General features: G+C 57.2%; 2 protein-coding genes across 2 annotated transcripts; one reads left to right on the forward strand and one right to left on the reverse strand.

Moving 5' to 3' along the window:
• The first annotated feature begins 632 nt into the window (after positions 1-632).
• On the forward strand, positions 633-10,096 carry MUC4 (mucin 4, cell surface associated). The gene is given in 27 exon segments (XM_065748073.1): positions 633-1,444; positions 2,005-2,144; positions 2,324-2,488; positions 2,571-2,726; positions 2,799-2,929; positions 3,174-3,262; positions 3,403-3,522; positions 3,524-3,772; positions 3,882-4,001; positions 4,168-4,370; positions 4,756-4,834; positions 5,005-5,175; positions 5,305-5,406; positions 5,597-5,833; positions 6,162-6,296; positions 6,430-6,608; positions 6,697-6,856; positions 6,928-7,026; positions 7,136-7,318; positions 7,406-7,479; positions 7,656-7,720; positions 7,891-8,087; positions 8,262-8,430; positions 8,510-8,680; positions 9,347-9,384; positions 9,511-9,593; positions 9,762-10,096. Coding segments are annotated over 27 exon segments (4,374 nt in total). The 5' UTR covers positions 633-642; the 3' UTR covers positions 9,819-10,096.
• Positions 10,097-10,157: 61 nt separating this feature from the next.
• On the reverse strand, positions 10,158-11,287 carry LOC136056076 (mucin-4-like). The gene is made up of 4 exons (XM_065748072.1): positions 11,128-11,287; positions 10,882-11,001; positions 10,601-10,639; positions 10,158-10,517 (listed from the first exon to the last, which is right to left on the reverse strand). Exons 1-4 carry the CDS (start codon positions 11,255-11,257, stop codon positions 10,501-10,503), a joined length of 306 nt encoding a protein of 101 aa, XP_065604144.1. The 5' UTR covers positions 11,258-11,287; the 3' UTR covers positions 10,158-10,500.
• Between the last annotated feature and the right edge of the window lie 11 nt (positions 11,288-11,298).

An 11,298-nucleotide genomic window follows, 5' to 3' on the forward strand; every position in this document is an offset into this window, starting at 1 on the left:
TCTGGGACAATAACCCCCCCAGACACAGCCTCAGCAGTGATCAGCCCTTCTCCTGGCACCGAAATTGTCAATGAGGCCACAGCCCTCAGCACAGCTGGAGATGGGCTGCACATGGACACCACCATCAGCCATCCCCGTGTCAGCTATCCACTCCATGCCACCACCACAGCAGCTCTGGGCACGACAGCTGTGGCTATGGATGTCAGTGCTGCACAGGATGTGCCCACCACTCCATTTCCTGTTCTGAACAGTGCCAAGTCAGTGTCTGTCTCTGCTGAAGTCACCTCAAGCAATGCTGTCCTGCAGACTGAGGGAGTTTTGATGGGGCTGGACATGGGGATGGTCTCCAGCATGGTCCCTGCTGTGGCAACTGATGGCAACACAGCTGAGCAAGTCAGGGGGTCAGCGGTCCTGGGAATGGTCAGCAGCACTCAGGCATCACCAGGCACAAACGCAGCTGAAAATCCCACAGTGGGTGTCCCTACAGCCACAGCCAACAGTGAGAGCACCTCTGCTGTGTCAGCACCACAAACGTCACCTCCCTCCAGTGCCAGCACCACTGTTCAGCTGGTAACAGCCACACCAGGCCACAGCCACAGTGATGCATGGGTGACAGTGGACATGGACACCTCCTCAGCCACTATGCCCATGATTGGAGGTGCTGAGTCAGGTGCCAGCAGGGCCACCCCAGTGTCACCATCTGCAGTGAGCAGCCAGCATCCTCCCACAGCCCTGGTGCCGGTCACAGCACTGCCCCCAGACCTCAGTCACAGCACTGCTGAGCAAGATGAGAGCACGTCCCCTTCTGTGTTAGAGAACAACAGTCTTGCAGCAGTGGCAACCTTCGTCACATCAACTGTGGTGGCATCCATCACACCCAGTGCCAGTGCCACTGGTCCAGCAGTGGGAACAAGTGATGCCACTCTCAGAATGGTCACAGCATCCTCCTCCTCTGTCCCCAGCAGCACTGTGGCTCTGCTCAGCCCCCACGTCACCCCAAGGCCACCCACCAAGGCCACCAGCACTCCCCATGACCCAACCTCGAGGGCTTCCAGCGCACATGCATGGGAAGCCACAGCCATGTCCTGGAAGGACACCATCCCCTCTAGTAATGCCATAACAGCAGCTGGCTCAGCTAGAGGTGGCAGCTCCATGGTGACCAGGCACACCATTGTGTCGCCTCCTACAGCAAAGGCCACCAGCACCAGCAGTGCCCAGTCCCCTTCTGCCACACAAAGTGTCCTCACTGCCCTGAGAGTGACAAACCACAAAGCCACCTCTGCATTTGCTGCCATATCCAGCCTCACCAAGGGGGCACCAGCAGCCACCAGCCCCACCAGAGTAGCTCCAAGCTTTGGGGCACAGAAGGGACCGATCACAGTACCAGGGACACCAGCTTATGCCACCTCCCAAAATCCTGTGTCCAAGCCCAGCACTGAGCTCGGTAAGTCAACTTTCTTCCTCTTTCCCAATATGAAGGAGAAGAGAGGGCCCTCAGCCTTATTTTCACAGCTTAAGGAAGAGAATTCACTTAATACCTGCTCACGTCCTTGCCCAGCCCCTGGCCATGCACTTACCCCCCCCACCCCCATAGGCGATAAGCATCTGCAGGCACCCCCCCCCCCCCCCCCCCACACACACACACACACGGACGTGCCAGGGTTCATATCGAGTTCATTATTCACAGCATTCCAGCCCAAAATCGGAGGAGTCACTGAGACTGAAGTGCCTCATTTCCTCCAGATGCGATCCCTGCCTCCTGAGTCACCGCAAAGCCAAATTGGTTTAAGAATCACAATGGCATTTTGGGGGGGAGGGGGGGGGAAGGGAGAGGGGGAGAGAAGGCACCCTTGGATTTGACTCTTGGGATTCCACTGTGGGGAGGGGACCCACCACAAAATCACACCCCAGGGACAGGAAGAAGCGGAGCAGAATGAAAGACAAAGCAGAAGTTAATTGTTTAATTGTTTCTAATCTCCTCAATTAATGTCCTGCCTGTGTCAGTCCTGGCAGTGTCACTGTACCCATTTGGAGCAGCAGAAGGGGACACAGAGTGCGTCCACAGGACAGTGGATTTTAACTCCCCACTGCTGAGGCCGGAGATCGGGTTCCCCTTGGGGAAGGCACTGCGGGACACACTCTATGTGAGTTCTTATGCCTACATAAGGGACGTGCATCCTGCTCAGTAGGAAAAGAAAAAGCAACCCACATAAATAAAACAGAAACGTGTTTTAATGTTAATTTTTCACCTTTAAAATTATTATTTTTTTCTTCTTGTATGTATGTATGGTGTGGACACAACCTAACCGGTCATTCTCCTCAGTTTACAGACAACGGACAAATCATTTTCCCACCCACAGACAGCCATGTCCCCTCCAGCCCTCACCCCCCTTCCCGGGGCTTCAGTGGCCACGAGGCTTTACCCATGGTGGCCGCCTTTTGGGACGATGCGGATTTCTCACACGGTGTTGGCACCACCTGGTACCAGGTCAGGGTCATTGGAGACCTACAGATCTTGATCCTGTTTCCCCCCCAGTCCTCACCCACTGAAACCCCAATGCAACCCGCAGGAGTACCTCACCCTTGGCTCCACCCGAGATCCTATTATCCGTGATGTGGAAGCGAAGATTCAGAAATATCTGCAGGTACCATACTCTGCTAAATGGACCCTGAAGGTGACGTGGGAGAAGGCTCCAGCATACCCATCCCAGCTGGGCGATGAGCAGGTGACAAAGGGGACCATCACCAGTGACGGATGGGACGTGGCAGTGGGGGTGCTAATGAGGTGGGTTCCCCAGACCAACACGTACCAGGCGGTGCTCTCCACCGATGGGAGCCGCTCCTTTGCCTTGCTGCTGTACCAGGATGGCGGCATGTGCTGGGACTACGCCAGGCTGGCAGCCAGGGATGCACTCATCGGCTTCTCCAGGTGCTGTGTTCCCCTGTGTGTGTTCCCCTGTGTGTGTGCGTGTGTGTGTGTGCATGGCATCCACGTTCCCCTCCCCAGGAATCCCCCCCTTTTCACATCTAGAGTAGTCATGTCCCATTTCAAGCTTCACTCTGCATGGAAAACCCATTAAGCCACCCAGCCCCAACTGGAAACCCCTTTCCATGGTGTACTGGGTGCAGGACCCTGACCTATCTCTAACCCTAGAGCTCTTCTCTTTACCCAGTGGTGATGGCTATGTCCAGAACAGTGAGCTGACCCAAGAGCCACCAGCTGTGAGGTACCGTCCAGACCAGCACCGCAGCTCTGGCACCGGTATGGCACTAGGAGAGATCCTCAACCCACTGCTGGGGGTGGGGACAGAGGGTTTTGGGGCCCTCTTTCTGCACAAGCCCCACTGTGGGGTCACAGTGGTCACTGCAGTCCCACTGTGCTGTTTTCCTGTTGCCCCCCAGATGTGCGTGGGCTGTGGCTGTTCCGGCTGGACAGCTGCAGCCAGATGAACTACAGGCTGCAGTGCTTGATGTGGCTGCAGGAACAGCCACCACCATCCACCTGGAGCATGGAGCTGCCACCCTGCCCTTGCTCACTGCCCCAGGCAGAGCTGGACCCCCGATACCGCCGGAGCAGAAGTGCTGAGTCCCATCCTATACCTGGGGTGGCTGCCATACCCCAGAATACTTCAGATCTTTTTGAGACAGTGCTGCGCACCACATCCCCCAGCCAGATGGGAGCTGGGGTACGGTGTGTGTACCACGGCACAGGGTTGTTGGAAGGATGGCAGGAGAGGTTCTGGAGCCCACCCACCAACCCTTCTGACAGTGAGTGAACACTGCTCTGTCCCAACCCCTAAAACACCCACAGGGTCTGTCTGCACTCTGAAGGAACAGTGGGACCCCCATACTCCCAATACCCAACCACTGTCTCCCCACAGATGGGGAGCTGGAGGCGTTTGAATGGTGCTGCCAGCACGTGGGGAAGCCTCATTTCTGCACCAGGTACAGCGAGAAGAGACCAAGAATTGGCTGCGAGGGATATGTACCTCCCACCCCTGGTAGGTCCCCTTCCTCTGTGGTGGAGCACTGAGCAGGTAGTGTGGTCGTACCCATGTAGGCCATGGTTTGCAGCATGGATGCTGAGCACCATGGTTTGCTTCTCCATGTGATGACTCAGCATTTGCTTTCTTTTCTCAAAACAACTCCATTTCCTTCCGACCCCAGCCAATGCCTTTGGGGACCCCCATGTCACCACCCTGGATGGCCTTACTTACACCTTCAATGGCCTTGGGGACTTCATGCTGCTGCTGGCCAGCAGTGCTCACACCAGCTTTGTGCTGCAAGGACGCATGGCCCGCACTGGCACAGCCCAGGCCACCAACTTCATGGCCTTCGTTGCCCAGTACACATCCACCACCACCACAACAGTGAGTAGAGCTACTCCCTGCACCCATTTTGGTAAGTGGTACCCCCTGTTGTCACCAAAGCAGCCCTTGAACAATGCAAGGAGGGGGCTCTGAGCCTGGTGCCCACCTCCATGTTGCAATAGTCAATCTCTGGTGGTCAATGAAGCAGTGGTGGCAGCCCAGATGAACCCTGTGAGAGCAGCAGTGGAGGGCACATGCCATCCTTACCCATGCAGCCATCCAAGCTGTGTTGTCATGTTTTTGTTGGGTCAAAGACTGCCAACACATCTCCCAGGGGGAGCACCTGTGCTGGGGCTGGAAGAGCACTGAGTCCAGCAGTGTGTCCTCAGCAGGAGGTGGGGAGGGACAGGCAGAGGGGACATCCTGAGCAGTTATCCATTTGCAGGTTGAATGGACCTTGGGGAACCATAGTGAGGTCCAAGTTCTGCTGAATTACAAAACCGCCCAGTTTTCCTACTCCCAAGGTAAAGTGGATGTAGTGTTAAATGTTAATTGTATCTGAGGGGGATGAGGGGTGTACCCATCCCTCAGGGACTTCGGCAGCATGGGTAAGAATGCTCCCCTCCCTGAATTCAGAGTTGTCATTTCAAATCCCAGACTCACATGGGCTTCTCCTCCATGTCGTTTGTTGAAGATATGGGTGCTGAGGTGTACTACAGCCCTGCTGTTCTGCTGGTCAACACTTCCTCCATCACTGCTGTCTTTGATGGGACCGTCTCCATCTCCGTCTCAGCCAGATCCGGGATGCTCAGCGCGGTGTGCAGCCTGCCAGAGAAGTACCGCAATGGCACCAAGGGCCTGCTGGGTGAGGACACTGCCAGCATCCCCTCACCTCTCCTCCAGCTCTGCTGCAGGACCGGGGGCAAGGTCCCCCCCATCCCATAGCTGCTGGCAGACCCATGGGGGCTCCAATCCCACAGTGAATTTCCACCAGGTGTATGGAACCACAACCCAGCAGATGACTTCCAGATGCCAAATGGAACCAACATCCCTGTGAACAGCAGCGAGGAAGATATCTTCATCTACGGGATGACCTGTAAGTCTGGGATTGGGATCCAGTCTGGCCATCCCAGCACCTTCTGGCCATGCACTGACTGGAGAGGTTTGGCCACTCATCTGAGCAAAAATAGGAGCCCTTCAATCTCTTCATCACTGCATGGAAACCAGCCCTAAAAAGAGTCACCCTTAAAAACACAAGACCCTAGCCACGATGTGCTCTCTTGCAGGGGCTGTTGGAGAGCACAGCCTGTTTTCCCAGCCTCTGGCTGCACCAATAAGGACCTTCAACCCCATCTTCTTGTCTGAGCTGCGGCAGGAGAACGAAAGCCAGTACCATCTGGCAGCCTCACAGTGCCAAGGCTGCAGGGAGTGCATCTACGATATGCTGAGCACAGGGGATGTGGCCCTGGGCCTGGCCACGCAGAGCCTGGTGGAGGACTTCAAGAAGAGAAAGGCATTGCTCAGTAAGTGGGGTGTGGGGATCCAGGAAGAGCTCTGCTCCCTCCCTTGGGCTATATGAGGCAAGAGAGATGCCACCAAGGTCTGGAGTTGCAGTGCATGGCTGGCTCATCTCCAAGCCTGGGAGATGCCACCAACAGCATGGATGCCACCAAAGTCTTGGAGCTGCGTAGCATGGCTGGCTGATGCACAGGCCTGGGAGATGCCAACCAGAAGGGATTTGGGTGGGTGGCCATGGCTACATCTACCCAGGGCCACCTCGTCACCATGAGGTACATAGACCAAAGGATGTCAAGATATTATGGTAAGCACACAGGGCTGCTCTTCCCTCAGATGCCTTCCCTCCCGTCATCACCGGCAACCCATTGCTCACAGCATTCAGGACAGAACAAGTCACCAGGCAGTACCGAGCTGCGGGGCCGGGTGTGCGCTTTGTCCCTCACATCTCACCAGAGCTCAATATATCAGGTACGGATGGAGAGAGGGGGCAGGATGGGGGCAGGACAGGCACTGTACGGACACTGGGCTCTGAATGCAACCCCTCCAGGAGGACTGGGACGTGACCACTACCACATACCCTCTCCTCCTCCACTTCCCACAGAGGACGGCATGCTGACGTGGGAGCCCCGTGGGACAGCCCCGCTCAGCGTCACCCTGCAGGCTGTCAGCCCACCCCTCCCCCCGGCCCTCCTGCAGCTCAGCTTCACCCTGTGCAGCTGCCGCAGCATCCAGCAGTGCGACTACAGCAGCACAACCACCGTTGCTGGCTCCTCCTTGCAGGTAACAAAGCTCTGGGGCATCCCTCTGCCTCCAGCCCAGTCCCATCCGTCCTCATGTCCCCTAAACCAGTGTCAAAATCCTTTGGCAGCTGGCAGCCTGCAGCTGTGACGATGGATACTGGGGCCCCTTCTGCCAGCACGCACCGGACCCCTGTGCCCAGGGCTGCTTCCCCGGGGTGGGTTGTGACCCACACTCTGGCTGTGGGCCCTGCCCACCCGGGCTGACTGGCGATGGGCTGCACTGTGCAGGTGATATGGGTTCATTATGGGAATGGACAGTGGGGCCTTGAAAGGTTTTGCCACGTTGCATTGCACTGCAGATATCGACGAGTGCACACAGAAGACGGCATGCCAGGGGAACCTCACCTGCACCAACACTGTGGGCAGCTATGCCTGCTCCTGCCCCAGCAATACAGCGGGTGAGTGCGGGCATCCTGGGATGTGTGGCTATGCATGGGACAACAAGCCAAACACTTCGGCTCCAAAAAGCACTGTCTGCCTCCTGCATCATGTGCTCCCATCCCACAGGGTGGGATCTGGGATGTGGCACTGCCTGCAGGACCCACTCTTGCCCTGAGGGCTTCTGCAGCAACGGGGGACGCTGCCACCTGCACCCCCCATCCTGTGCACCCACCTGTGAGTGCCCCCCGGCTTTTACGGACCAGCGCTGCATGGTGGCAGGAGGGGACTTTCAGCCCCTGGCCAGCACAGGTGGGTGCTGTGCCTTGCACGAGGCTGTCACCCATCCCAGCTCACACAGCCCTGGGACGCAAAGTACCACTGCAACTTTGTCCCCAGATCTGCCTCGGAGGAGCGTGCAGCTGTGGGTCAGGGCAATGCAAAGTGCCACAGCCAAGGAAGTCAATGCCACCGTGAGTAGTGGAGGGGGGGGGCTGCGGGGTGGGAACAGGTGGGATGCTGCAGCTTGGAGTGCTCTTGCATTACCCCCTCAGGGATCCAGTTCCACATGTCCCATGCCTGAGCCACCATTGGGGCTGGGGTATATGGTCACAGCCGTCATAAACCTCTCCCCCACCCCCTGGCACAGGTCTCAGCCATCCTGGGCTCCCTGGAGGTGAAGGCATTTTGGAGCAACATCAATATCACCTGCATGTGAGTGTTAAGCAGACAGGGCAAGATTTGGAATACTGAGTTTTGCCCCTAAGGGTCTGTTTTTCCAGCTCCCATGCTGCTGAACCCTTACAGCAATGAGCCCCCCTCCCTTCTTTCCCCCATGACTCACGGGGAAACTGAGGCATGGCAGCCAGCTTCTCTCCCCACAGGACAGCTGATGGCCTCACCTTTGCTGTGGTGGCTGAGTTCGCCTACAACAGCAGTAGCTTTGTCATCCGGTTTCTGAACGAGGAGCTGATAGCGGCCATCACCACTGCTTTCAATGGGCAGAGGGCACGGCGGGAGGCAGATGCTCGTCTCCTCTTTTCACACCTGCACCCGGACAACATCACCGACATTGTGAAGTGTGAGTGCCCCAGTACCAAGGGTAGTGGGACTCCCATGGCCACTCCTTGCCACTCAGTGCACCCTGGGGTTGTGGTGGAGGGGGTTTGGTGCTGATTGCCACTAAGGGGTCCCTGGGATGCACCAAGCAGCAGTGCTGCTGCAAACCCCCATACATCAACCCATCCCTATGCAGTGTCGGTGCCTGAGCTGCAGCACTACTTCTTCTGCACGCTGTATGGCTATGATGGTTACCAGCTCGACTACGTGGGGACTGTTGGATTTATCTGCATCTCCCCCTGCAAGAAGGGCTACTGCCAGCATGGAGGCCACTGTCAGCACCTGCCTGAGGGTCCCACATGCAGGTAGCTGTGACACTGAGGTGGGCAATGCCACCCCGCACAGCCACCTCTTCCTGTACCCAAATCTCCATCTCCTCCACAGCTGTGTGCCCTTCTCCATCTTCTCCCCTGGTGGTGCCCGCTGTGAACAGCTCGCCGTCAGCCTCGCTGCCTTCATCGGTATCATGGTGGGGGCCCTGGCACTGCTCTGCCTCCTGCTCTCTGCTGCCTGCCTGGCTGCACAGCTCTGCCGCCGGCACCGGGAGCCCTGGAGGTGAGCGAGAGCGTGGGATTGGGCCCACACAGTGCATGCTGTGGGGCAGAGAGTTGGGGTTGGGTGTCGGGAGGAGATTTGCCATGCTGAAAAAGTGCAAAATGCATCCCAGGTAGGAGGTAGGAGAGCCTGCTTTGGGAAGGGGCTGAGCACCATTAGCATCATCTATCCCGTTTGCAGTTATCTGCTGCAATAGGAGTGCCAGTCAGCTTCCTTCTCCCCCATACTGGAGAACAGTCGTGCTTCTTCCCCATCCCATCCTGAGTTTGGTTACAGAAGGGCTTTCTGTTGATTTGAATTTGAATGACATCCAAATGATTTCCGCTGAAATTCATGTGCTGCTGGGAGGAGCTGGACTGCAGCTCTGCTGCAGGGGCAGAGCTGGCTGGGGTGGGAGTGCCAACACATCCCCACCTCCACCCTACCCTTGGTGTGGGATGTGTGGGGGGGGAAGCTCTGCATCTGAGCCCCCAGTGTGCCAGAACACACATTTGCACTTAGGACAAGATGAGAACTGTGGTGTGTGCAGGAGCTGGAGCTTTTCCTTCTCAATCCCTGTCACACAGCTGCACGCTCAGTCACTGCTCCCTACTTGGGGGCCTGGCACAAGTCAGGGGCTTTCCCACCCTACTGATGTGTTGTTCCCATTCTGTCCCCCTCTTCTAGGACCAAAGGGACCTTCTGGAGGCAGCAGCCCTTCTCCTGTGAGTACATCCCCAGCCTACTTTGTGCCCCTGCTCTGAGTTGTGGGGAGAGAAGAGGAGGTGGCCCTCTGCCTTCCAGGTGTCCCCACAGCACTACCCTAGTTCTGCTATTCTTCCTCCCCCCAGCCCTGATGAAGGCAGAAGAGAGGGCAGAGGCCTCGGGAAGGCTCTGGGAACCGCAGCTCCGAGCCATCGATCCATCTGTCCAGGTGTGCCCGGGGTCACTGTCCCTTCTGCATGGGGCAGTGCAGCCATGTCCTTGCCCTGGGGCTCAAAGTCTGCCCGAGATGCTGGGGACAGCAGGATCTGCACTGCTCCTGGGGCTCAGTGCAGGGATTGTGCAACCAGAACACTACTTATCCTGTCCCTTTTTGCAGATGAGGATCAAGAGACCCCACATCCTGCCTCCAAGCCAAGGAGCTGTGCAGCCCTAGCATGCTCTGCTCCCAGCAGTGGGGCAGCAAGGAGGGGCTCCAGGCACAGGAAGGGAATGGCACATACAGAGCTGTGGGACATGGCTGTGTCATGAGGATATGGGTCACTAAAGCAATGGGACCTTCTGCTGAGGGCCTGAAGAAATGATTGGGTTCATCCATAGCAGTGCCTACCACAGGATGTGCCCCAGCACAGTGCAACCAGACCCAGCAGTCATACCCCATTATGAACAAAACAGAATAAAAATGAAGTGAGGGCATTGTGCTGAGTGACGTGTGCACCCCCAGCTCTCATCACACCCCCTCCCACCCCACAGAGAGGCAGCTGCACAGCATCGGTGATGCTCAGACCCTCTGGTGCTTTATTGAAGGAATGCAACATGATGAGAACTTTGGTGCTTTTGCAGCAATGTTATTTTTCTCCCATTATTTCCAATCACAGTGCTGAACCTATGCAAGGTGCAAAGCCCCAGGTGCTGGGAGCCAAAATCCCCTGTAGTGACATCACCAGGCAGGGGATCAGGGGTGAGGGACCTGGTGGCAGTGCCACAGTGCCTGTCTCATCGCTGGGGGAGCAGGGACAGGCAGGGGACACATAGGAATACTGGGTATGAATGGGAGCAAAGTGTTTGAAGGATCATCCAAGGACCAGAGTGTGCAGTGTGTGTGCGCGACCCCTGAGTTACTCCTCATCATCACCTGCAAGGGATAATAAATAGTGAGATCTCAGCCCCTGCCTCCCCAGGGGATGGGGTGAGCTCCAGACCCCCCGAGCACCTCACCTCTCTGCTCTTCTGAGTCACTGTCTTCTGAGGAATCCTCTGTGGATTGCAAGAAAGACCAAAGCTCAGCTCACACCCACAGGCACTGCCTGTGTCTTTCCTCCCCTCCCCACGTCCTGCATCGCTCTGCCCCATGGAGCTGTGCTTTACAGCAGCCCAGGGCACAGCAACCACCCACCCCCAAACCCTTCCCTGCTCTTCACAGGGCTCTCACTGCATTCACCATGGAGGAACTGGGATGTCCTGCTCTAGCTCTGGGCACAGGCAAGCAGGGAACCCACCTGCACCAGGTGCCCGGTACCCATCGCATCCGACCCGCGGTCTCTTCTCATTGTAGCGGGCACAGAGGCGGGCGCTCCCTGCTTGGTTGCAGCACCAATCAAACAGCTTCAGCTCCTGGTCTGGGGGGCAGGAAGCACAAAATCAGGGGCTGGGGAAGGGGGAGGAGAGCGGGACCATCCACAGCGTGTCCAGAGATGGGTTGGCACAGGGATGCTTCCCCCCCACACTCCGGAGTCCGTACTTACCACGGTGTGGCGATGCCTGTCGGGATGCCCTCCAGTACCTCTCCTGCCTCCCCTCAACCAGCTGCCCCTGGCCATCATACAGGCAGCGGACACCAGCACCATGCTGGTTGGGTGAGGCTGAGTGCAGCATGGAGACACGAGCAGACCCCCAGCCTGGAACGGGGATGCAAT

The sequence above is a fragment of the Cyrtonyx montezumae genome, unplaced genomic scaffold (genome assembly GCF_038088225.1).
Source record: "Cyrtonyx montezumae isolate F1298 unplaced genomic scaffold, pur_monq_1.0 scaffold_5, whole genome shotgun sequence".
Lineage (NCBI taxonomy): Eukaryota > Metazoa > Chordata > Aves > Galliformes > Odontophoridae > Cyrtonyx > Cyrtonyx montezumae.